Below are 26,651 nucleotides of genomic sequence, written 5' to 3'. Positions count from 1 at the left end.
AAGACATACTTTAAAGCATAAGTAAACATGCATCTGTAGATCTTGCCGGGGAGCGGGGGGGCGGTCCTTGTAATATGGGTCTGAGTCCTGGATCTTGGGCCCCTGAGCCCACCCTGCCTCAGACAGGGCAGTTTTGGTAGCAGCACCCTGACTGTGGAACACCCTCCCTAGAGAGATATGATTGGACCCTTTGTACCATCTTTCTCACGGGCAGTGAAGACTGCATGATGCTGCCAAACTTTCAGAGGACTAATTTTCACCCTATTTCATTCCAAAATAGAGTTTCTGCTCCTGCTTCATTAATTATTTGAAGTATTAGTTTTTATTAGATTTATCTAATAAATAAAGCCTTGAGCAGCCACTGAGTAGACAGGCGATTCATAAACATCCTTAATTAATAAAATAAATAAGCAGGGGGTGCATTCACAGGACCATTTTAATTCATCCAGAGCTATTGAACCAACTTGAGTCAATGTCATCACATCAAAATTTCCTCTTCCTTCTGGATCATTAAACAAAGTAGAGATAGAAACTCCTAAATTGGTCTCCCATCCTTCAGGCTTTTTCTATCCAGTTATGGGGAACTGGTCCATCCAAACAACATCTTCCACAAAATGACTTCATATAAGAACTACCTACTAAACTGCCAGAATTCAGTGGAGTTTCTGTTTCAGAGAAACTGTCCAAAAGCTGGGCTTATAATCAATATCTCCATCAAGATCTGGCATCAGTGACCTGAGTCAGTCTTAATGACAAGCCAAAAGGGACCGGGGGAGGGGGGGATTGGAGCCAAAGAGAGAGTGAGAAAGAGAGAAAGGGGAGGGGAAAGAGAGGGAAAGGAATTAATAATGGTATCAAATCTTGGCAGTGAAGTGGAAACAACCAGAGACCATCCTTAGGGTCAAGGAGAGAAAATGAGAGTAAGAGATCTATCACGCATGCCTGTGGCAAAGATGTAGAAGAAGCTATGTTGAGTGGTCTAATTTGATAAAGGCTTCAATTGAGAGTAAAAATAAATCTTTGTTCAGACCAGGTAAAAACTGGACTAAGTTGCAAGATTATTTAAACACAGAGAGAGGAAAGAAAGGTCCTGTTTTGCTTACTTCTAAATATTTTTCCCCTTTCCAGGGTAGCCATCTCAGACTCAAAGCGAAGTATTTGATCATGTATATTCGGACATGCATGCATCATGCATTTTTCTCCAGGAAATTTGGAGCATTTACCTATCAGTATGTGGAGAAGCAATCTGTGGGATAGCCCAGGGCTTAGTGATGTTGCATGCAGGAAATCCCAGGTTCAGTCCTTGACATTTCCATCTGCATGGCTACACATCTAGCCAGCATGCCGAGCCATCTTTGCTAAGCTGGAAAGGCATAGGCCTGCCGCTGGATGGGTGAACACATGGGGAAGTGCAGCAGGGGGTTGGCTTCGATGGCCTTATAAGGCCCCTTCCAACTATTTAGGGGTCTCAAGTAGGTAGAAGATTGGAAAGGACATCTAACCAGTGTGGCGTAGTGGTTAAGGGCATGGGACTGAGACTCAGACGACCTGGGTTCTAGTCCCCGCTCAGCCATGGAGCCAACTGGGTGACTTTGGGCCAGTCACAGACTCTCAGCCCAACCTACCTCACAGGGTTGTTGTTGTGGGGATAAAATGGAGGAGGAGATATAAGCTGCCTTGAGCCCTTTGTAGGAAAAAGGCAGGATATAAATCAAAATAGTAAATAAATAAATAAATCTAGCTGAAACCCACCCCACCCAAAAAAACCTCTGGTAGCCAGAGGAAAAAATACTAGGATAGATGCACCAATGGTCTGTATAACATCCTACCTCTGTATTCATGTATCCGCTGAAGGCAGATCAGTAGGAATTTTGCTTGTCTCTGGGAAGCAGTACAATTCAGAGGTCAGAAAACCTCAGTTTTCAAGACTCTAGTCCCTAAGGTCACTGTAGAAAAAAGCCTTGGAAAGACATGAGCAGTGGCCAAAGAATGCTAGGATGACCGGGAGCTCAACCCAGGACACTGAGATTCTTCAACAGAGAAGCCATTGTCAGTGCCTGAGCATGGGCCCAGCTTCTGCACACTCCTCTCCCCTACCTGCTCTACAAGTAGAGCTTGCACACGACTGTGCAGCCGTGCCTCTGTGGGGTGGCCCTGTGGGACCTGCCCTGCTGCCCTGCTGTGCCTGGGCAGCTGCTGAAATGAAGGTCCAGGGGCCCTGGGCATCTCCACTTCCCCTCGTCCCCCGAATGGACCGGCTTGCTGCCCACACAGGCTCCACCTTCTGCCGCTCCTGTTCTCCACTTCAGCCTTTCTGAAATCAAGGCCCTTTCCATGCATTGCCTTTTGCAAATAGGGGTGTCCTTTGCAGAGAAGGTCACAGAGAGAGAGAGAGAGAGAGAGAGAGAGAGAGGGAGAGACTTGTATATAAATTAGGATACATACATCCAGGCACCTCCCCTCCATGGGCCTGAATCCCAGAACTTTTTAGTACCTGATTTGCATACATTCATATAAGTCAGCGCTGCTGGGCTCGCTGCCCGCTGCTCCGCTGCTCGGCTTGGGATTGGTGTGTGTGGTGGTGACTGCTTACTGCCTGCGGCGACCATTATGTTTATTTGTGTGACGTGAGTTCCGGCACCTTTTTTTTTTAACAAAAAAAGCACTGCAGTTAGCAATGAGGAGTTTTGCATGTGGCAGCCACCACAACCCTATTGAGTTTCCAGAGCCAAGAGCTCCGCGCCAGACACACATTCACACATGCACACACATGGAAAGAGAAATGTACCGCCCCTGCTTAGTTCTGCGTTTCCCAGTCACTGTGCCTGATAGTGGCAAAGTGGCCAGGCCCAGAATTAGTTTGGCTGTCGCTCCTGTGGCTGGCAAAATCTCTGCAGGGAAACTTGCCTAATGTCAGTGTCCATTATGACGGATCAACAGTAACTATCCCTCCCTTTTGGAAGCAGAGAAAGTTTCAAAATAGGAACAAATCCGTTGTGGGCTGCAGTGCCCAGGGGAGCTGCAAGACACTCAAAAGGCTTGGGGCCTGAATGGGTAGGATGCAACTCTGCCTCTGTCCATGCGTATCTACATACACAAATGCAGAAATTGTGTATTTCAGATTTATTGGAATTTCTCAGGATGTAAAGCCGGCCAACTGGTTTCTCACCCAAATAATCTCAAATAAAATGAATGTGTCAAATAATTTCCATTATTCTCCAGATCCCCTTAAACCAATGGGGAAATTGTTTTCCCTAAGGTTAATTGCCATGCAGGGAGAAATGAGAGGGGAGGGGAGGGGAGGGGGGTTAACCCTTCCCTGCCCAGCTGCATTCCCTCTTGAAAACAATCCACTGCTTGGCAATTAATCCGTGGGGCGGGGTGGGGGGGATCCATTACCAGCAGGGGACACTAATTGCCCTGGGGAATAGGTTTGGGACTAGGACCCATGGGACTAGATCTAGCAACGTTCCTGGCTGAAGATATCAGACATCCAGGATAATATACCTTATCCTAGATAACTGTGTTGGTAATTCTAACATTTTATTGCATGCAATTAAATTAGCAGGATGGGAAGAAGAGGGGCAGGGGAGAAACTTAAAAGTCAGAAAACAAAATGGGAGAGTATACTTTCGATAAGAAGGAAGATAAATCGACAGAAAAAAAATGAAACCTCTACAGCACATAGAAATATAAATTGGCTTGGCTACCTGCAGTGCTTTTAGGGTATTTTTCTTTGCTTTGCTTTTTTAATATAATCATTTTACATTTTAATTATGTTTTAAAGTGATTAACTCCTCCCCACACTTGAAATCTCTTTAGAGTTCTACCATGATATGGTCACTTTCTATCATTTCCTTTAATTGCACCTCTCTCTCTAAATGAAGGAATCGTTTTAGAGGGGGGGTTTTTCTTCATAGCTGGAGAGGCATTAAAAATGGCTTGAAACGGTTGTCTGAAGCTGCATTTCTCTTTGTCTGAATCCTTCTAGGAAACTTGGGGTGGAAAGAGAAGTCACACTGAGCACAGACATCGTAGAAAATGAAGGGGATGTGATTAGCTTCCCCTTTAATTTACTTTACTTGTTTGCAAAACAATATAGGACAGGAGTCCCCAATCTAGTGCCAAGGCTGGGGCATGCTGGGAGTTGTAGTCCAAGACTTTCAAGACTATCACATTATAGAAGTGTGATTAAGGATATTCATTTTCACCTAACTGGACAAGACCCATTATTGGGTTAATGCTCCATCGAAGAGTGTTATGGGTGCGGTAGTCATAGTATTATGAGCACCCCATCTTTACTGCTGTTATTTAAAGGTTATTGGTGGCAGGATGGGGAGAAGAGAGAGACAGAGACTTAAGTGCCAAGAAAGACATGGCTCCTGTAGCTTTAAGAGCTGAGCTGAAGAACCAGTGCCTGCGGTGGCCCTTTTCTTGTTTAGAGAATAGGAACATAGAAAAACGCCTTCGACTGGATCAGACCATTGGTCTTTCTTGTTCTGTAATGTGTGGACTGATAAGAAGCAGCTTTCCAGGGTTTCAGGTGGCCAGGGAACTCTGGAGGTACTGCCGATGGGAGCTGGAGCCTTTTGCAAGCAATGCATGTACACTGCCTCTAAGCGATGGCCCTGCCACCTCCACCCTGCCAAAAAGGACTCCGGCTGCAATAGCTTTAAGGCGCCACAAGATTCTTCATTGCTCTGGCTGCAACAGACCAGAATAGCTATCCCTCTGACGTTGCTGCCAATCTGAGTAGAATGGGGATAGGCAAACTTTTGAAGCCCCTTGTCACAAATTATTATTATTATTATTATTATTATTATTATTATTATTATTATTATTGAAGAAGCAGAAGAAGCAGAAGCAGAAGAAGAAGAAGTGGTGTCCCGGGCATCACTACAGAATAGCTAATGTGGGAGGCATGGCTAGCCTCAAAGGACAGGCAACCTGTCCTACGGACTGAATACAAGCCAAGACCTCTTTGCCACCACCACCATCCTCCGCTCCCTGGGCAGAAGTGAAAGCAGTCATCTGGTTTCCCCTTTCTGATGGTGGTGGGATGCACTGTGGAGGAAAGCAGACCACCATCTGCATTTCTTAAGAATATCCTCATTTCTCGAAAATATCTCCACTTTGGGCCAAATGCACTGAGGGGGAATGAAGATGCCATGGGCTTCAGGTCCACACTTTGCTTTGAAGACAATACCGTCTACGGGACAAGAGCGTGTGTTTCCATGTATATGTGAAGGTGATGCACATCAATTGACTCAATGCTGCCTTCATCGAAAATAGACAGGACTGGACCAATGGGATGACTCAGTGATCAGATCAGACAATTTAAACAACCCATGCTCAGCCCCTGACTATGAGTTGCTGTTAAAATGTGGGTTATCATGTGGTTTGATTAACTACAAGTAACCCATGAAGAGAACCCATGGTTTGTTGCTAGATTGTGAACTGTGGGTTGTTCATTGTTTGCCAGCTCAGCTGTGTTTAAATGATGTCATAATTTCAATGATGACCCACAGTCCAGCAAAAGCCAACATTCGACACATACTGACTCCTTCAGTGTGGGTTATCGGTGGTCTGAACTCTATCAGTGAGTGGATCTACATGGCATGGGAAGCCACCTGGCTTCAGAGCCGCAGTGGCTTAACTTGTCATCTGAACCAACCCCCCACCTCCACACACACATACACCAAGCCCAGGTGAACCCCCAAACCCCACTAAGCCCCTTGACCAGAACAACAGAAAATCTGCCGATTCTGCTCAAGCAGCTCTGATGACTGCTGTCCAAGTGCCCAAGTAGACTGGCTTGGGACAGTTTTCCAACTCTCCAGGTGCCATGTTCTGCTCAGGACTTGTCAAAGTGGCATGTGGCAGTGCAATTGTCCATAGGACAAGCCCCCTCAAGCCCCTTTCCTGGGGACAAATCACATTCTGCTAGTGTCCCCCACCGGAGGGCCAGCAGAATATGTGCTTGTGGTTTGTTGGGACAACCACTGAATGGCAGCCATGGAGAGTAGCGATGGAGGAACAGCCGTGCTCTGCTGCATCTCGCCAGGGGAGGCCCAGCAAAATGCCATCTTGATCCTGGCAAGGAGGGAGTGCTCACGTTGTCCTTCCTGCAGGGATTGTCCCCACCATCCCTGCCTGCAAGGACAGTGGGGAAGAGGCTCCCACCCGCTGCCACAGCCAGATCTTTCAACGGTGCACAATGGTGGGTGGTACCCATAGTCTACTCATCCTACTCCTGAGTAGGTTGAAGTGATGGCACTCCCCTGTTCCCCGCACTCTTCAGAATGGTGAAGGAGAGGACCCTTGGTATCCCTGCAATGTTCTTGGATGCCCAGAGGAAAACCAAGGGAGTGACTCTGGAGCCATGATGTACCCATTCATCTGTCAGGCATGCGGAAAGCTCCAGGACAAGCAAGCACTCCCCACAGCTTCCATGCAGGGTGGCTAATTGTACCGTCTGAATTCACCCTGAGTAAACTAAGTTCGTGTGTATGAGTAGACACTCCTCCCATGAGAAACATCTGCTTTTTTGCTTCCATTCTCCAGGACTCACATTGTTCCTAGGCTAACAAATGCCAAAAAAAAAAAAAAATCCTTGGAAATCTCAGTCTTAGAAGCTGAACTAACTATTCAAAGAAGATCCATGAATGTAATAATGAGCCTTAATGTGAATGCTTTATTCTGGTCAGAAGATTTATGTGTGTTAGATAAGAATTTGGACTTTTGGCAGGCACCAACTGCCCACAACCCTAAAGCATGCAATATATGTTTGCTTTACATTTTCCATCCTCTTGTACCGAATATTTTCATACTAAAGTAGAACATGTGCCTATAAATTATTGCACTCTATGGATTAGGTTTATGGTTTATACACAACAAAAAAGGTTTGGTGCCTTTTTATTCTACTATTTCAGTTTTAACACTTGGCATATTAGTAAAGTAATAATCAATAGTAGACAGAAAGACCAGATATTATAGTATTCCCCACTCTTGTCAACTTCTCTGCAATGAAAATGAAAAAACTAAATATTGTTGAAATGTTATGCATAATTGGAGACTCATTCACCCAAAACAACCACTTTGCAAAAGTCTCTCTCTTTTTGGTTTACAACCGATTACAATCAAAAATTGGCATTCTGCATCGTACTGATATGTCGTTTTGTGGGATGCAAGATTATATTATGTAGCTATAAAATGAAAGGTTGGTTTTATTCCTGTCATAAATATGATTTGTCATGGTTTTCCGTCATTGAGAAGGTTTAAAATTTACGCTAAAGCTTGGGAAATAAGTTCAATGGAAAGAATACACCCTTCTTTCTCCAGTTCAGAATTAAATTGTACCATAAAGTGATTTTTGTCTGTCATATGTAGTGGCTGGCTTTGGATCTGGTGGAAGCTGATGTGGGCAATCCAAGCTCTGTTGTCCCCAGCCTTCAGAAGCAGAATATCAATGGAAGGCCTGCCAAGGTTACTTTGCTGCTCTAAGCAAATGTAAATGTAGTGTGCTTGCATTTTATGTAGGGCTCTGCTTTAGACAATCAACCAAAGAAATTAAAAACACCCACACCATGAACCTCACTGGAGTGTGCTTGGGAATTTTCTGTCCTATTCCCAGTAGAATCTCTTTTCTGCTCCATAGTCAAACAGCTTTGGATGCAATATCCTCAAGTGAAAATGGGGGAAAGAAATTATCTTAACTACATGAAACCATGGCAGAAGACTGAAAGAAGATCCTTAGCCTTCATGGAACAATTTGGGAGGGCTACTGTAGAGCTGACAGTATGAAAACATGCCTGCCTAACACTGGGATGATGGATATGCATCATATTTTCCCCTAGTCCCCAGATTTTGTTGTGGTTGTTCTCTTGACATCGAATATAACAGAGACCATACACAAGATACCCATCACAACCAGTCTTTCTGACAACCTCTCTTAACAAGGCCTTTCTCATCTGCCATCTGGAGCAGATGAGAAAGGTGCACCAGATCCCTGAGTGGCAAAGCTGATTATATGTATTCCCCAAAGAAGGTGTGGTCCAAATTCTGGATCAGGGAAAGCTAGTTTTTATATAGCTTGGCCATGTATGCACCAATGAAAAATGGGGATAGAAACAGGTTCAGAGTTGCATAAAATTTGTTTGTGCCAATCTAAGTGTACAGCTGCACATTTGAAAATATTTACTATTATTTAAATAGAAAAGCAATATATCTTCTCCAAGTCCACCGTGGAGCAGCTAACAGTGCCTGGGCAACTTCAAGGGCTTGGCCGTTGTCCCTCCGTGTGGTTCTTTAGTTTCAAACCAAATTCGGATGGCACAGTGCTCCAAAGAGCGAACGCCTTCCAAGAGAAGACTGTCTTCTGTCCAATGGGAGGCAAGGCCATGCTACATTTCTGCAACAGGTCTACAGGATGCACGTTTCAGCCTGAGTGCAATCATCATTATTGTGCAGAATTTCTTTAGCTCTGCCAAGCCCTTCATATACGACACACAGCCAACCACAAGGGGGAAAGCCTTCATCCTAATTCCCACCTAGATCCCCCCGCTGAAGCCTGCCTGAGGGCACCGTTATTGCCTTTATGGCACTAGCGTAGAATTTCCATGTACTCCCATGCATTTAATGTCATGATGGGATATGTCAGCTGTTTTAACAGGTCTGCTTCTTACTGAAATTATTTCCCTTTATATTTTAAATGTAAATGTTCTAAATTTTGTTTATTGGAATTTTACATGGTATTTTATCCTATCTGTATTTTTCTTCCATCTATTTTTACTATTAAGCCTCTACTTATGAATTGTTGTGAACTGCCTAGACTGCTCTGAGGACTGGATGATATAGAAAGGACATCATCGTTCACAACAACAACAGCTTGAATGTTGGACTGGGACTTTGGTTTTAAAGCACACTCAGCCAGTGAAGTTCACTGGGAGACTCTGGCCAGTCACTGTAACTTTCCACAGAAGAGTGTGGTGAGGATAAAAATGAACAAGAGGATCCTGTATGCAGCCTTGGGCTTGTTGTAGGAAAGGTAGGCTATCAATGTGATAAACACATCATCGAAATAATTCAGGAAGCAAGACAATGCCTCCTTGCTTGGCCTCCATGTGCCCCCCCCCAACTCCCATGCACTGAGCACATTTGAAGGGGGGGCATGCAAAATCAGCTGTCCGCAAGTAGGTTCCCTTTTTCCAGTGTTGCACTGAACACGGAAGTGTCACTGGTGAATGAGGCACCTCAACCCAGCTCTCCCCCATCAGGCATTCACTGAGTGTGAGTGTGCACATGAAACTGAGAGAGAGAACACTGTGCAAGATGGGGAGAGCAAAGGAGGATGTGCACTGGAATTGAGTCGTCCCCTTCCTATGGAGAGATGCCATCCATCTCAAGCGGACCAGCAGTTTCCTATGGCGCAGGTGGACCAGCCGTTTGCAGCGATGAAAAGAAGCAAGTCCAGGGGACTCTGGCTAGGATGGGGCCCTCGGTGACCCCCCTTGTTGCCAGTTCTGTCATGGCCACTGCAAATAAGACACAGCACCCCATCGATTTGTGGAGCTTTCGCTACACATTGTGCATATCTCAACCTTTCTTTCAAAGGGAAATGAAAAGCCCATGAAAAACAATCATGACGCCAATATGGCACCCTCCACTTGTGTGGATTCCCAGCATGTCTCAAGCTAAGCTTTGTCATCCAAAAATGTATCAACCAGAAAAATTATTATAGACAAGGACAAATTGTTACAATGGAGCACATCTTCCTATTCTGCCCTGTCTGATCTCTTAGTTCTCAGACTAAAAGGAAATATATACAAAGCTTTGACAAGACCTGGCTGGAAGTGGAAATTCCTAAACTCATTGAATATATGGAACAATAACTTGGACAACCGTCTAGGATTCTGGAAGCACTTTGAACACTGTAGCTGGGATGACTTTGACCATGGGAGGCTGAAGCCCTAGCAGCTTTTCAGAATAAACTTGGTTACAAGGAAGTAAGCTCCACTGGACCTAGATGAAATTACTCCTGGGTAAACATACATAGAATTACACTGTATGTTACTGGTTAGGACATGCACTGGTGAACCTTTTGGTCAATCATGTCCACTTTTAGAAAGGTATTTAGAATGTCATACAATTTAAGAATGCTTAACCATGTTGGAATTGTTGTTAATTGTGTATATAAATGTGATTTTGACATGTGGGTAACTCACTTGGGGTGTTGCTCAAAAGCCTTCAAACATAAAGGTTTTCAAGATTCCTATGCCTTGTCAGACTGAAGCCTACAAGATAGGAGGAATATCAGAGGTGATCTTCACCTTCCCGTCCCGTCTTTTAATCGCATCTACCAAGGGTGCTTCAGAGGAAGGCAGAAGAAGACCCAAGGCTTCAAGGTATCTCTTATCCTGGTTTTTCCAGTCTTACCTCCCCAGCCTTCCCACTTCCCATGTTTGCTGGAGAATGATGAGAGTTGTAGGACGTTTCTATGTCTTGGTACGACCTAAACCATGCAAATATTTTGTCTACAACTCCCAGGCCCAGCCAGTACAGCCAGTGGCTTGCAATCCCACGGTAGTGCAAAGCAGCTGGGACCTGGATTAGAGGACGGCTGGACTGAATGCTGCAGCCTTAACTGTACCAATCAAAATAGGCACAGCCTGGAAAGGATGATAACATTCTTCCTGAACCATACCAGCCTTGGTAGCATTCATATCAAGAACCACTGGATTTAAAATAACTAGATGAATGCAGACACAAATAGCCATTTATGGCAATAAGCATGAAAGCTTATTCAGCAAGGCCAAGTGATCTGCCAGGCTGCTGTGCTAAAGAAAGGGCAGGCGCACGGACCTCCTTGAAAGAAGAAGAAAAAGATTAATATTTAACTGACTTCATGAACTTGCCTCTGTTAATAGTCATGATTTGATATCCCAGCCCTGAGGGCAGGCCAGGAAGGTATGTGGGTGATAGCTATGCTTAAGCCCACCCCCTCTTCAGTTTCTACCATACACAGATACCGGTTGGGTTTAAGTTTATACATCTCTCCAAGAGATCTTCTGTAATTCTGTTTGTTTAGAAAGCGCCTCAAAGAAAGCACTAGCAGTAAAACCTTCATAATCAGATCCTGTTGCTTTTTTCCTTCTCTTTTTTTTCCAAGGAAAGTGGTGAAATAATTTTAAACACAGACAGACAATGAGTTTATTTATTTAGAAACTTGTTAAATAGAGTCTGGGAATTCAAGTATTCAGTGTGGACATTGTACAGAACTGGCCAGGAGCCAATGATCCAGCTCTCAAGGGAGAGTGCCAATGTACAAGGGACCAAGAGACTTCTTCCCTCCCACCAGTGGAGAATAGGTTAAAAAATGTCATTAGTTATACCCACAAGTGATATCTGAATTGGAGTCCAACCCCATTGCCTGAGCCAGGGAACTTCAAAGGCCTATAAGAGTGTTTAGCTTTTTAGTGCTGGAACTGGAGCAATATGTCACACTTTTCAAAGGGCTGTGTAAACAGTTCCTTCCCTTTTGTAGAAACATTTCTGCAGTTTTGCATGTGTCCCCCCCCCCCGCCCCATGTAAACAGCATCCATTTTCAAGGCAGTCCTTTTTCATCTGAAGATAATTTCATGGGGAGACCCATCCCTGGGTCTTCCTTTCTTAGTTCAGTTTATGGGTCATTTTTCTTCCAATGTTTATAAAAGAGCGACATCCACTTCTATGGAGAGTGTTGAGTGTAGGCGGCCGAGGCCTAGAAAGGCATTTCGAGGGAAAGGATGATAGGTCCTGGAACACGGTCTGAAGCCGTAAGAGGCAGCCACCTTAAATTCCTGAGTGTAAGGAAGTTACAGTATAACTGAAATACATAAGGTGCCTTTTGCCAAATCAGGCCATGGATCCCTCAGGCTGAGGACTGGCAACTTGTGCCCCTCATGCTGCAGGTGCCTCACAGCCTAGTTTCAAAGAGCCCTCAGACTAAGTTCAGAAGTCCTTCCATGCAATCGCTCAGACCTTTGGGAAGACGAAGCCTTCCCTTTCCTGACAACTCACTGCATGGAAGGAAAGAGGGAGGCAGGAAAAACAAGGAAGTGGCCAAAGAGAGAAACACCAACTCGTATGTGGTCTTGCCCACTGCTGGCTTTGACCCTCACTACTCACAGTTCTCATCCAGAGGGAATGAGACCCCTGATAGGGGAAAGGAAAGGAAAGGAAAGGAAAGGAAAGGAAAGGAAAGGAAAGGAAAGGAAAGGAAAGGAAAGGAAAGGCTGCTTTCCCGGTCTACCTCCTTATTTCTACATCAGAGGTAGCTGGGCTGCGCTGCCATTTTCTGTATTTTGGCCCTGCCCCTTTGTTTGGGTTCCTCTTCCTTTGACTCCTCCTAAACTGGAATGGGCCCTCCCTCACCACGTCCCCCAGGACTTCTCCCAAGCTGAATTCAGCCCTTGCTCTGGGATGATGGTCAGCAGCTCTTCAGGCCTAAAAGCTTCGGCGAATGGGGCGGCATAAAAATGTTTTAATTTTTTTATTTAATTTTATTTTAATAATAATAATAATAATAATAATAATAATAATAATAATGCCAGGAACTGGATTCTTCTGCATGTAAAGCAGGTGGTTTTCCACTGAAATAATGCTGTTTCCCAGACTATAAATAAGCAATGGGTGGTGGTGGGGGGGGTATGCCTTTGGCACACCTAGGGAGAACATAGCACCATTGCCTGGTTTCTGAGCCCCATTTGGTATATGCAGCTGGTCAGCTGGCCAAAGCGCATGCATTCCCAAGCAACATTCTCACGTGACTGGAAACAGAAGTTGTGTTTTGGGAGATTTACTGCCTCACCTGCCTTCTGTAAAGGGCACCCCCATTCAGACAACAACAGAGGGAAGACAAACACTGGAGTTGGTGTTTCTGGTTTTTCTGCAGAGCTTTTCTTTTCTCGTCTATACACACTGATGTGTTATATATGGCAAGACACGCTTTCTTTTTATTCGAAGCTCATTTGTAGCTTTTATTCAGTTTTAGTGCAGTTTGACCACTGACATTTGGGGGCTTCATATTGGGTGGTCAAGGCCAGTGATGGATATCAGAATCCAGGGTGGGAGTTGAAAGATGGTTTCTATTTTTTATTTCTGGGGAAGAGAAACATCATTCAGTTTTAGAGCATCCCTGGGGAGCTGCAGAGTGTACCATAGGCTTTGCGGGGACAGATGTTACTATAAAATTAACTCAGTCTGCCTCACCTCCTATCTACTTACCTGTATATTTGCAAATGAGCAGATAAAACAGGCATATAAGAAGAGTACAGGTGCCTGTGCTGTCTTCTCCCATGGAAGCTGACCCTTCAAACTCCCAGGAGTTCCCTCATCAAAGCAGATTTAAGAGCACGCGCATCTCTCAGTCTACTTCACCAGTGTTGCATATTCCCTATATAACAAGTTTCTTATACTAGATATGGCAAGCTGGTCTGCCATGAAATACACATCTGCCTTGCATATACTTTATTGAGCAACAGCTCTGCACAAATATACAGGTATTTGGAGTAAATGACTCATGAAAGTCAGATGGCATTGAAAAGTACAAGCAACACCAGTCCTCTCTCTCTCCCCCCCCCTTGGATGTGTGTGTTTAATACAATGCAGACACACAGAGAATATTGTCCTATTGATCCATGTATGCTAGGCACAGGGGGAGACTTTAATGCAAAGTTTCCTAGTCTTGCACTGAAAAACCATGATAGAACCAAAACTCAGTTATCCTTCAGACTGTTCACTTCTCCCAGTTTGCACCCAGCAGAAGTGTACAAAAAGGTATATATGTCTAAAAGTGCATTATATTAGGAATATTGCTTGCAAAAATGCATGTTAGACAAACATGCAAATTAAACAAAAACTTCAAAATTTGGGATGAAGAATGTTTAAGAATGGAGTTGTTCTCAAAGTTTGAAATGGACCATATTTAGGATTGGAAAAATTAGAAACTTAGAGAAACTGAATTGGACAGATTTATCCATCCCTAAGGCAGGTGTATAGAATATTAATTATGCTATACTTAATCAATTCACATTTTTGCAAAACTGTTGGTGTTAATCCTATCCACAATTAAGTGGAAAGGTATTTATGTGTTTCTAGGGTTATCCAGAAACCAACTGAGGCTAACAGAACTCTCTAGAGTTATTATTTATGAAGCACTGCTTTTGCTGTATATAAATTAGGATCACCTTTGCCAACTTCTTTCCTTTCATTGAGGGGTCACAGCTCAATGGAAATGCACACACTCTGCATGCAAATATCTTACACCGTACTCTCTCCAGGAAAGGCTGGGAAACCCTCTAGTCTGAGACCCTGGAGAACCACTGCCTGTTAACTTAGGTCTGCTGTGGTAAACATCTTTCAGCCCGAGGGTCAAATTTCATTTTGGAGAAGCTCTTGTGGGGGGGGGGGGTCACATAATGAAAGGGATCAGGGCTAAAATCACCAGTATAATTTAGCTTAAAACTCCTAGTGCTGCTCAATAAGGCTTCAGAGAAGCAATTCCAAAATTGCACAAAAGCCAGGAAACCATCAAATGATCAGTGGCTCGGGAAACAGGGTGGAGCCATCCAGGAAAACTTGGAGGACTGAATTTCTTCACTGATGGATTGATTTCACTCCTCTATTGGCCAATAGCCAAAACTCTCTGGGCATTTTACATCAGGTCATAAAAACAATACAGTAAAATGCCATAAATTATTTTCAGATTGCAAACAAGTTGAAACAAAACATTACGAACAGATAAAACAACATACTCTGAAGAACAGTCCTATAAAAATACCTGGGGTGAGTGATCACTCCAAGCCCTTGGATGTCCAAGCATAACTTTAAAAGCCTCTTAACCTGGTGGACTGGTGCCTGGTGGACCTCAGTGGGGATGCCATTGCACAGCTGGGGGCCACCACAGAGAAAGCCCTCCCTCCTGTTGCTGTCCTCCGAGCCCCCCTCAGAACTGGCTCTCAGAGAAAGGCCCTGGATTCTGAGCACAGCATCTAGGTAGGTTGGACTTGGGAGCAGCACTCCATCAGCCTGGTTTGGGCCCCAGGCCCAAAGTTTCCTACCTCTGGTGCAGAAAATATTACGTTTGACAAGCCAATGGCCTGACTCAGTATAGGGCACCTTCCTGTGATAGTTCTCACCAAATATGTTAAAAAGTAGCAACAGCAATTTATCTTCAAGCACATTTACTCTCTTTTCCAATGGAGGGAATGATCCTGTGGCCCCCACAACAACTTCTGTGGGGCCACAGGATAACTTGGATTGCCATCCCCACATCTGGAGATAGCATCCCAACCTCAGAGCCAGGAATCAATGCTCCTTCTCCCCATCTCTTCCCTCTTCACATCCAGCATAGAAAGAACCACACCAACTGCTCTCCAAGACTTGGGAAGCAATGTCAGAGAGGAGTAAAGAGGGGTGGAGAGGGGCTGAGAGGGGGCCTGGAACAGCCACCTATTAAAAATGCAGAATAAGAGGTGCAGGGAGTCACTCTTCCTGTTTTGCGTTGGATAAGTGTGAACCCCCAGTCAGGAGCTTACACTGGTTTCCAGAGGACTGTGCCTTACATATGGAATGCATCCAATAGCAAGTTTTCGAATCTTGCTGTAAACCTTGTCTCTACCTCCTCACTTCACAGAATAACTTCCCTGAATTCTCCCATTCTGATCTCATTTGTGCCAAGATGCAACTTTAACACATGTTCAACACTGACAACTAAGCACGTGCATCCAAGGAATGGTCACAGGGATGCATCTTTAAGTGCTACAGGAATCAGTTTGGTGTCAGTCAAATACCAAAATCAAACACCTAAATCACAGTTGTTTAGTGAGTGATCTCAGGTCCCTTCTGCTATGGGTAGAGAAACTTTTCCCTATGAAAGTCTCTTGATCCCTAGGCAGGAAGCAGCTAATGATGGGGCAAAGCCAAAAGGGGTGGAGTTTGCAATAATGCCAGACCTGGCTGCCACCCCATCCTTGCTGTGCCTTGCACACACATGCACACACAGAGACAGATTCCCTGGGGGAAGGTCTACTAGAGATCTGGAGTTGGGCCACCTGGCCAGAGGATGCTGAGGACCTCATGAAAGTAGACCAAGGGCCAGCAGAGGCCCTGGGGCCAAGCTCTCCCTCAGCAATCCTAGATTACCTAATCCACTCTAATCGCACGCTATTGCAGAAGAAATTGGCTCCCCAGTAACATAGAGCAATGGGTGCCACCTGTGCCCTCTCTTCAAAACCCAGCATTGCACTAGACAGCATCTCAATAGCATTCCTGTCTGTACACAGCCGATTTGTCATTGCCATTATTGGATACTATTGTGCCACTCATGCATTCCCTCCCAGACCATCCTAATCAGTTATGTTGCCCCCTTTGTTGTGCTCATTCTCTGTTTTTCCTAAGGAGTCCTCCTCTTTCCTTTCAGCATTTGCCATTCCCAAGAGACCTACTGTAATTGGTCTGCTCCAAACCTTTCTTCTGTTCCAAATAATGTTTAAAATGCCCTAGATCATTTCTCAGTAATACCCCAGATCTGTACTGATGCATTAAAACTCTCTCCTTACATAAATCCCTGAGTTTCACTGTATTTCCATGATTATCTTGCAACTATCACAGCCACAGTGGTACTTAAGCCAAAGAACCCTTCCATACAACTGGTCCATGGCATGCCAGGCACAGGAAAGGTCTGTCCCAGCTTCCCCCAACCTGGCACCTTTCAGCTGTGTTGAAGACAACTTTCATAATCCCCAGCCAGCATCTCTTTGACTGGGAATGGCGGGAGTTGCCATCCAGCAGAGCTGGAGGGGCAACAGAATTGGGGAAAGCTGGTCCAGCTCAAGATTACTTCCAACCATTGCCATGCTGTGGATGCACACAATGGCCTATTCCATTGCCAAGTGGGCTGTAGCAGTGGATCCAAAGATGCCTATAGATGCTCACAAGATGTCACTGTAGAACAAAGACCAAGCTATGCTTCTTCCCACAGCTGGCATGCTCTTGAATGGATCATTAATATAGTCCTTAGTCATGTCGGGACTTCTGTTTTCAGCCGCTTCTCCAAGTACAACATATAAGCCCAGGGTTTGCGTTGCAGTTTTTTCAAACACAGTCAGCCTTCATCTCATATAATTCCTGAGGACAGTCCCTAAATTATTTCATACTGTTTTATTTATAGTAGCCACCTTCAACCTTGTGTCCACTAGACGTCTTGAGTATCATCAACCCCAAATGGAAGTTGTAGTCTGACACACTGGGTGAGTACCAGGTTGAGTTAATGTGTAGGAAGCGCAACATTCCTTACTGCTTGGTTCCTTCCATTCAAGGAGTGCCATCTTCCCACTTTTAGGGGTCTGTCACTTATTTCGGGGTTCAAAACTTAGGAAGTTCCTGCACTTCTGGCTGAAATCTTCCTCCAAAGAGAGGTTGAAGACAGACAGATCTCATAAGCATTAGATCTCTGGCCTGTGTCACAGGAAAAACTACTACTCATAGTCAGTTAGGCCTTCACCCATGATTACCAACATAATTTATCAGCGATTAACTCAAGACCATGTAACAAAGATGAATTATTTCTTAACAGGCTTGAAGGACCCTGGCAAATTTTTAATAAGAGCCACGGAAAAATTTGGATACACACACACAATTTTCATGCATGCTTCTGTGGTTACTATGGCTACTGTTTGAATGCAGTTGAAGGAGGTTGTTGTTTGGGATTAGTTAAAATAGAATATAGGAACTTAATCAGATGTGGAAAGCAGATTCTCACCCCACCCACAATTAAGAGATGAGTTTATCCATTTGCCATTCTTTAAACCACCTGTAATTGCAAAGGAAAGGAAAAACAGGTTAAAGTGTGGAAGAAAATGATGGATCTTAAAACACGCACCCCCAGATTATTCATATTGCCTCCTGGAATTTGCGTAGTATTTGCCCTTTCCACTCTGACTGTCCTTTGCCACTGAGGAGTCATGGTGAGATGACATAGCAGAAGCCATGCATAAACCCTTCACAGAGAAGCAAACCTCCCAAAATATACAGGTCTCCTCCACGTGACATCTTACAGTGTCAGTTCTGCGTGGTGCTGTGGATTGCTAGCTGCTGGCTGGAGCATGCCAGGAGTTGTAGGGTTTCTCTCCCCTTTCTTGTCTGCCTAAACAGGCATGGGATCGTATCCCCTAACAACAGAGGCGAAAACAACCAGTGGCAGATGGCAGCGCGAGGAAAGGGACAGGGGCGACAGCCACCAGCTCGGAGCGGGACCATCCGCCGGGCTCCGGCGACGCAGACGAACCGGGGAGCTCGGCGAAAGAGCCGCGCCCGGGCAGCGGGCTTTCGAGGCTGGCGCGGCACGCAGGGAGCGCCGCAGCCCCGCTGCTCCGGGCGGGAGCTGCGCCCGAGCAGCGGCCAGGAGGGGCAAGCTTCGAGGAGCCGCCCCTCGCCAGGCGAGCCGCGGGCGGGCGGCCGGCCGGGGCGCCCCTTGCGCGGGCTCCCCCGCGGTGCCTCGAGCGCCGGGCGCGTTGCTGGGCGCAGCGGAGGTGAGACGGAGCGGGGCCGGAGGCCTTCAGCCCGGCTCGGAAGGGGAGGCGGCGACTGTCTTCCTCGCCCCACCCCGAGGTCCTGCCCGCCGCCTCCGCATCCTCGGAGCCCTTCTCCTCCAGCGGCGGGAAGCGGCAGCACCGATGGAGCGCTCGGTCGTCGCTGCTGCTTTTATGGCTTCTAGAGGATATTAGTTTTCCACGAAGTAGCAAATGCAGCGCAACAACCAATACCAAGGCCAGAGGTAAAGCAATGGCTAATGAGCAGCTTTGCTTTGAAGCAACAGCAAAAGTACCCGGGTCATTCGGACGAGCAAGGACATTTCCCAGGCGGGCCCGGGGGCCACAACCCCTCAAAGGGAAAAATACACCCCAAAAGCAGCCCTCCAAGCGGAGCAAAGGAGACCCCGATGAGCGGGTAAATAAAGTGGCGTTCTCCTGAGGTGTCCCGCTGGGAAGATTTTGCAGGCTTAGGGAGAGAGAAAGAGCGAACATTTACACGCAGATTGCAAGCAAAGGAGAAACGCCTTCAAGACTCAAGTGTTAAGGTTACTCTCTCCGCTTCTTGGAGAGGCCTGGGTCCATCGCGCTGCGATCTTTTCTTTCCTCTCTTTTTGTGGTGTTAAAATGTAAAACGAACAAGCAAGCCCTTCCATAAGACACGTGTGTTCGCCCATCCGCCTCTTTATGGGGCTGTGGAGTGTCTCCTGACTGTTGCGCTGGACACCTTGCTCGATTTTGGGAGGGGGCGCATTCTGAAGAATGTGCACCCCCCAGATAGGGGAGGGGAATGTGGGCAAGGGCTGTTCTGGGGGAGCGACAGTGGAGAAGACCTCTGATGCTAAACCTCCCGTGGCGCACCAGGGAACAATGCAACTTGCACTTGGCCCACAGACGCGCGCTGAGCCCGTGGACAGACAGACGCTCGCGTTGCTTGGATCCCCCTCGAGTCCAGTGGGAGAGAGTTCGTCCCGGGCTGAACTTTCCCCATTGCAAAGGGCCACTTGCTCTGGATCTGGTGCAGTACAAGGTCCTTTGCTCCTTAGTAATTCTGCATAAAGACTGCACCTGGCAGTCGGGATAATTTATGCTTACTCTCAAGAAAGTCCCGTTGTACTCAGTGAGATTTGCTCCCTGTTACGGGTGCATCTGCAACCTAAAACGTACTCGTCATCTTTGCATGGATTATGACCACGTAAGGGCAGATGTCATATTTATGTACCTTTCAGACGGTTAGAGTCTCAGTTTTTGGTAAATGAGAATTCTGGTTTTGAAATAACACGCCTGTCTAACTTGCCCGTCCTCCCTCGACGTTTTGCTGCTTTTATTTAAGTCTTGAAAAATAAATAATTCAAGAAAGAGCGAATGGCTTTCACTGTCAATGTGGCTTCTGCTAAAATCAGATCAGCTAACTTAGACTTGTCCTGTCTTAAAACAAATAGTGAAATCATCGCCTTCTCGTGAGAAAGCCTCACTGGGTTTAGGAGGACTTGCTCACGGGGAAAGTGATGCAGGCATTTAAGTGTTCACTTGAATTAATTTTAGGCACGAATACGCTGCTCACTTGGGTACAAGTTTCACAGGTTTTTAGGAGACTGGCTCCCGTGTGAACATGCATAATGCGCCAGTGTATTCCCCAAATCCGAAAAGCCAGACATATTCCGAATTTTGTCCTTTTTTAAGTCATCTCTACAAGAAACCCCCCAAAAGTTAAAGTTGACCACAGCACCAGCTTCAAGAAAAAACAGTGATTTAATTCTAGAATAACCACCCATGAAACTGACAAGCTGATCGAAGGCAAACGGCGTTTGAAAACGTGCGAGCGTATTTTTGACTGCCTTTTTCCGCCCTTCTTTGGAAGCTGCGCGTTGCTGAAAGACCACGGGATTTGCAGTGCACCTGATGTTTCTTGCACCCTCGGTAAACTTTGAAAGAGCGTCAGAAAGTTTTGAGAAAGCTCTTCACGTAAAAAGCGGCGACCTGGAGTGGGCATCAACGGGGCGCCTGTGACGAACGTCAGCGACGGATCTCGCCGGGACTGCTTGTCCCGCAGGTTTGTGCTACTGGACTTAACGCAGCGCCTTTCGATAAGAAATCCTCAGCAAGTGAAGGGCGCATCTGTAACTCTCTTTTTGTAATGAATAACGGGTCTGTTTCCAAATTGTGTCGACTGGGTACATTGGCTTTGGGGGGAACAAAACTCAGCTAATCAAACGCAGGCTAGGAGGAGGAAGAAGAGGGGTGGTCTTTTTCACAGAAAATTAGACAATAATCCAATGAGATCTTACGCCTTCCTCCTTTCTCCCTCCTACCTCTCCCCCCTCCCCGGTCCCCCCCAAACAAGCAAATAATCGCGCTTTTTAAAATGTCACGCAACTTATGCAGCACTTTCTCTGCCATTCCCACCCTTTCCCGACTCCTATCCAGTTGCCGACTGGAAACCAAAGTAGGAAGCTCTTGAAGGGGGATTTGAAAAATAAAACTTCTAAGAGTAGCGTCCGAGGTTTAGAAGAGGTGTTGATTCCGGGCAGGAGATAACTCTTTCGAAAAGGGAACTTAAAAATAGGGCGAAATGATAAATCAGTTAAACAAAAACAGTGATTTGTGACAGCAGAAAGACAGACAGAGGGACAAGACAGAGAAAACCGAACAGCCATAACTCGGTTGCAGTCTTGCGGCCCGACCTTCCTACACACGTTTGCTAGGAAGTAAATCCCACCAAGTTCAGCGGGACCCCAGAGGTCACGTAGAGGAATCCAGCCCAAGCACTTTCCGTAGGCAGGTTTCCACGGCAAGTTTACTTCGCAGGAAACTGGGTGTAGGGTTCGGCTGTGAACGCGCGGATGCGTTTGATCGGCACGGTGCCGTTTTCACAGACGGGCTGCCGCCTCGAAGAGCACCGCCGTCCGTGGGGGAGAGTGCGCGAGCAAGGCGTGCAAATGCCCGGGCGGCAGAGCCCGGGGCAAGCGCGGCCCAATCGCCCGCGCCCCGCCGGCTCCCGTTTTCCAACCACACCTCGGTTTGAGTAACGCATCGCTTCAAGCGCGACATGAAACTGCTCGGGGCCAGCCGCAACCGTCTGGAGCAAGAAGTTCTCTGCACTGTGTGTAGAACAAACGCACAAACACGAGGCGGGCGTTGCAAACGGCGGGGGAAACACTGCACCAGTTCGTCGCAAGCAAGCTAATGACAGCCGTTTCGCTATCAAGTTAAGGACGCCGAGAGCAGCGAGCGAGGAAACTTTCTCCCTTCCCTTCCCTTCCCTTCCCCGGCGCAACTTTCTTTCTTTTCCGGTTTTTACAGCTTGGGGGAAAGGAGACATCACTTCAAGAGAAACCGAGAGCACTGCGATTTTTTTCCCTTGCAGAGTTGGAGTATTTCCATACACCCCCACTCTTAAAACAACGTTTGAAAAAGGAAAAAAATAAAATAAAGACGTCTGCCACAACTGGGGGGAAAGGACTCATCACGCTTGGCACCCACTTCAGCCTAAACGTGTGCTGGTGTTGCAGCTCGTTTTGCACGTGCCACAGGAACTGGGGGCGCGTGTGCACGGGCTCGGGAGCGCACACGCGCACGGGGAGAGTGCGCGAGGAGAGGCGAGGCGAGGCCCCCGGGCATCCGGAGGCGAGGCGCCTTTCCTTCGAGCCCAGAAAGTCCGCCAACGCCCGGACCCAGCTCTCCGCCGCCCCGGGTGCGCGCGGCCTGGACGCGGCCAGCACCGCCGAGAAAGCGCCAGCTGCGAGCGGAGGGCGCGGAGGTCTCCCCGGAGCGAGCGGGCCGCCGGCCGCGGGGAAAGCGCGCAGCCTTCCCGCGCCTCCTCCCGCGCCCCGCACGCAGCCTGCCCTGGCGAAGCAGCCGCCCGCGTCCCTTCCCAGCAGGTTGTCCCCGCTCGCTCGCTCGCTCTTCCCTCTCGCCTCTGAAAAAGAGCCAACAGCGCCCACTCGGGGCGAGCCGCGTCTCCGCAGCCTCGCCGGCCCCCTCCTCCCCCGCCCGCCCGCCGCCTTGCCCAGGCGAACAACTTGCGGCGCTCTTCGGCACTGAACTTTTGCTCAACTCTTTCGCCGCCTCGGCTGAAGTTCACAAGCGATCCTCCCCGCGGCCCCGCGCTCTCACACTTCGCCTTCGCCGCCGCCGCCGCCGCCGCCACCCCGGCAGGCAGGCAGGCAGGCAGGCAGACAAACAAACAGCGCCGGGCACCGCCAAGCCACGCCGAGCGTGGAACTTCCCCCATCGAGACGAAAGCACAAGCGTAACCGTAAAGAATAGTCCTAGCGATCACAACACAGCCGCCCGGCTCTGCTCCCGGGCAACCCGCCTCGCAACTTCGCCGACGCCGCGCGGGAGGGATGGAAGCGAGCGCAGCCGGGCGGGCGGCCGGCCGGACCGGACCCGCTCAGCCCAGTCTCTGGCCGCGGGGAGGGCAGGCTCTGGGGGCCGGGGGCTGCCCCCCGCCCGGCGCAGGGGATCCCCTCCCCACGCCACGCCACCCACGCGCCCACCCCACCCCGCCGCTCCGCTCCGCTCCCCTCCCGGACGCCTCAGCCCGCCTGAGTCATACATGGCAGAGAAGGGGAGCCAGTAGAAAGAGCGGTTTGCACCTACTTGTGGCCAGTTTCCTCGCCCTGCCTTTGGATCGCATGCTGCCAATCCCGCGGACGTTGCCTGGATGGTGTTGGGGGGATCTGGGACGGGGGGGACGAAGGGATGGACTTTTCCCCTCTCTCTTTCCTCCTCTTTTCCTCCCCCACTCTTCCTCTCCCTCTTTCTCCCTCTTTCCCACTCACACTCTCTCTCTCAACCCCAAAGCTCGCTATCTCTCCCGCATTGTCAGTGTGGACACCTTCGCACATGCGCATGGGCGGCTTCTCCCCCCCCCCCCCCCCCCCCCCCCCCCCCCCCCCCCCCCCCCCCCCCCCCCCAACATCTCCCGGGCGCCGCCAAAAAAAAGTTTGGAGCGATCTTTCAGTTGTGGATTCGGCGACCTGGCCGAGAGATTTCCGGGAAGGGCGGCCTCCCCGCGGCCGCGGAGCGCCTCCCCGGGCCGCCCGAGCCGGGAGGCGACCCGGCACCCTCGCAGGAGACGCGGCCGCCCTGGACGCGCGCCTCTGAGCCGCTGCCCCGCGCCAGGCGTTAATTGCTGGCTCATTAGGGACTCCCCCCTCGCCGTCCTCCTCTCCCCGGGCCAGCCCCTTCCTTCACCCAAGCGTCCGCTTGCGCTCGGATCCGGGGCACCTTTACTCGGAAGTCGGCGTCGCCAGGGACGGCGGACCAACGTGGCATTCCCGGCTTTTCTCCCCCCCCCCGGCATGTTGGGGGGGTTTCATGTGCGCCGGAGGGGGGTCCGCTGGACAAAGCCCGCGCCTGATCGAGTGGCCGTGGATTTCGAGTCCCCATCACTCGTCCCAAGATGCAGAGGGAGGAGATGATGGGCGAGGAAGGGAAGACGGGGTGCGCCTTGCATCACAGCGAAAGCGTTCCTTCTCATCCGTAGACATCTGGGGGAAGAATAAATAAATATAATTTATACTAATCGATTTTCCCTATCGCTCTTCCGCTGTAGGTCAGGGTACCGCATTTGTGGGGTCTTTCCTCTTAGTGCCTGTTTTGGAGAGACGTACTTACTCCAGAGTAATCCCATTGATTCCAAGAATGTGTTGTTTCTCCATCTGGGAGAAAATGTGAGGGGTCAGGATCGCTGTCACTTTAAGGAACACTTCGGGTTTCGATCCTCCGTTCCCTTACTCTAGAGTAATCCTCCTTTTTCTTTTAATCGGGTGCTTTCCGTAGAGTGACCTCTCCCAGCTTGCTCGCACCTAGGGCGCAGCACACTTCCGCCCCGATCCTAAATTCATCTACTTGAAAGTAAGCCCCATTAATCTCAGCGCAACTTTCAGGAGCTAGAAAGGAACTTCGGGCGGCCGGATCCCATTTGTGTGTAGTCAAAGTATCAGTGAATCTTCTGCGAAAATGGTGTGTGTACATAGGACTGCACCAAGTCTGTGCTTTTCAGGGCCCCAAAATTAATCTAATCCGCAGAGCAATCTTCAAGGAGAGAGAGGAAGAGGGGGGTCTATTAATACACTTAGCACACTTAGGAGCAAGTAACTCCCATTATACTCAGTAGGCCTTACTTCTGAGCAGACGTGCTTTAATCCGGCAGTCTCAAACACCCGTCCTTGGGATTAGTTTGCACTGAATCCAAGGACTATTACTTCCAGGTGAACATAACTTATAGGATCGGGCTGTGCGGCCCCTTCTCCCAGCCGCCCAGGATGTGGAAGTCGCAGGCGTGGGGCGGCTGCATCCATTTCGATCAACAGGACTTACTTCATCAGAGTAACATACTTCGGGTCGGAGTAGCGGGTTTAATCGCTAGAGAGGGTCTATTTCTATAAATATTCAGGACATTGTTTTATCCCGAGGGCCTATCAAACATGTCGCCTTCCTCTTGATCGTTGTTTGATTAGGCGGCAATGATGAACTAATCATTTCGTTCGCTTTCGCGACGAGGGGTGGCAGAAGATTCTGCGAGCGTGGGTGGGTGCGTGTTTATGCGAAAACAGAACCTGTTTTAAAGGAACTGGCTCCTGTTTGGGATATGAATCAACTCAAGCTACATAATAGATTCCCCCCCCCCTTTTTTTTTTCCTCCAGAACAACCTCCTTGCACTAAACAGTTTTGTTCAATACCTTCTCGGCTCTATTTATGTTCCCATTAATATCTGTTGCAAAATCCTGCCAGACACCATAAAAGAAAATTACGGTTTTTCAGACCCGATGCTGAGCCAGTCCTGTGCAAACAGGTCGCTCCGGATTTGGGGGTTACAGTTTCTCTCTCTCCTCCACACTCTCCATTGATGATCACTGCCTGCTGGAAGGAACAGATGCTTCCAATCCTAAACACGACCACGGGACCGTCTTAGTAATGGCCACAATCCAGCACAGGTTAAACCCCGTTAATTGCTATAGGATTTAAAGGCACGTCGCTCCAATTGTACCCCGGAGCATTGTGGCCAGCGCTTTTAACTCGGGACTTCAGGTGCGTAACTGCAACCAGAGAGGCGCAAAGCAATCCTGTGCTTGTCCCCAAGTGAAGCACGCGTGAGACCGGGCTGCAAAAGGGGGGGAGTCCCCCCACCCCGCTGTGCAACAGCGCCCTGCTTAGTAGAAGGGGGGGCATGAAACACGATTCCAAACTCTAAAGGCCAAGGTGGAACGTGTGAATGGTGCTCACTCTCGTCTATGTTTTGTTTGTTTTTAGTTGAATATATATGGGTTGGGGGGAGAGGAATATCTCCGCACCCTCCATCAAAACCAGAAGCCCGTGTTGGAACTTAAGTTCATTATGTATAAATATTGCTAGAGGGAGAGAGAAAAAGCGAACTCGTATCTCCATCTTAAACGTATTTACGTGAAGGAAACCATGTTCATCGGGAATTGATCGATAGATGGCTGTTAGCCATACGAGCTAAATGGGAAAAGATACGTGAGGGGGCGGGGGGGGCGAGCGAGATGGGTTAGCGGTGACCTTTCCCGGCCGCGCCTCCTTTCTTTCCCCGGTGGCCCTTGCTTGCATCCCTCTGCGCCTTAAGAGCCCGGGCTGGACCGAGAACTTCGACAGGTCCACCTTCGCACCTCCGGGGTTCCGAGGGAGGCTCCGCTGGGAAGATACGCGGCTCTTAAAGGCACAGGAGGCCCGACGGGGCGGGGGGCGGGGGGGGGGGAGTGCCTCTCCTCCTGTTGCCGGAGCCGCCACCTGTTGGCTTCCCCAGCGCCTGTGTAAACGCAGGCAGACTCCGAGGATTATCACCTGGAAATCCTCCTCCTCCATCATCACCTCTCCCTCCGTTCCCTCTTTTAACTCTCCAGGCCCGCGCTGCTGCTGCTGCACGCCAGAGGCAGGGGGAAGCTGCCCCGTGCGACACCCCCGCGCACCCCCCGCTTTGCGTTGGGGCGGAAAGAAACGACCGCCCCCCCCCCCCAGCCACCCAGCCACCCACCCCGCTGCTCAGTTACCTCCACCGATGCAATGGCCCCCCGGTGCCTCGGGGCGCCTGAGGTGCTTGGGGTGTGACACG

The 26,651-nt window shown here is 48.5% G+C and overlaps 1 protein-coding gene across 9 annotated transcripts in view; it reads right to left on the bottom strand.

The window, feature by feature from the left end:
* MECOM (MDS1 and EVI1 complex locus) overlaps positions 1-23,327 on the bottom strand; it is a 522,613-nt gene extending 499,286 nt beyond the window's left edge. For 6 of the 9 annotated variants that reach the window (XM_044434483.1, XM_044434485.1, XM_044434486.1 and 3 more), the window contains exon 1: positions 23,176-23,327. In XM_044434483.1, coding sequence (XP_044290418.1) covers positions 23,176-23,212 — 37 coding nt within the window. In that variant the 5' untranslated portion in view covers positions 23,213-23,327. The remainder of the gene's footprint in view (positions 1-23,175) is intronic. The other 3 variants (XM_044434487.1, XM_044434490.1, XM_044434494.1) reach the window with 2 other exon arrangements.
* Between the last annotated feature and the right edge of the window lie 3,324 nt (positions 23,328-26,651).

The sequence above is a fragment of the Varanus komodoensis genome, unplaced genomic scaffold, assembly GCF_004798865.1.
Source record: "Varanus komodoensis strain SLA01 unplaced genomic scaffold, ASM479886v1 scaffold28, whole genome shotgun sequence".
Taxonomy (NCBI): domain Eukaryota; kingdom Metazoa; phylum Chordata; class Lepidosauria; order Squamata; family Varanidae; genus Varanus; species Varanus komodoensis.
This window is presented reverse-complemented; position numbering and strand designations above follow the sequence as displayed.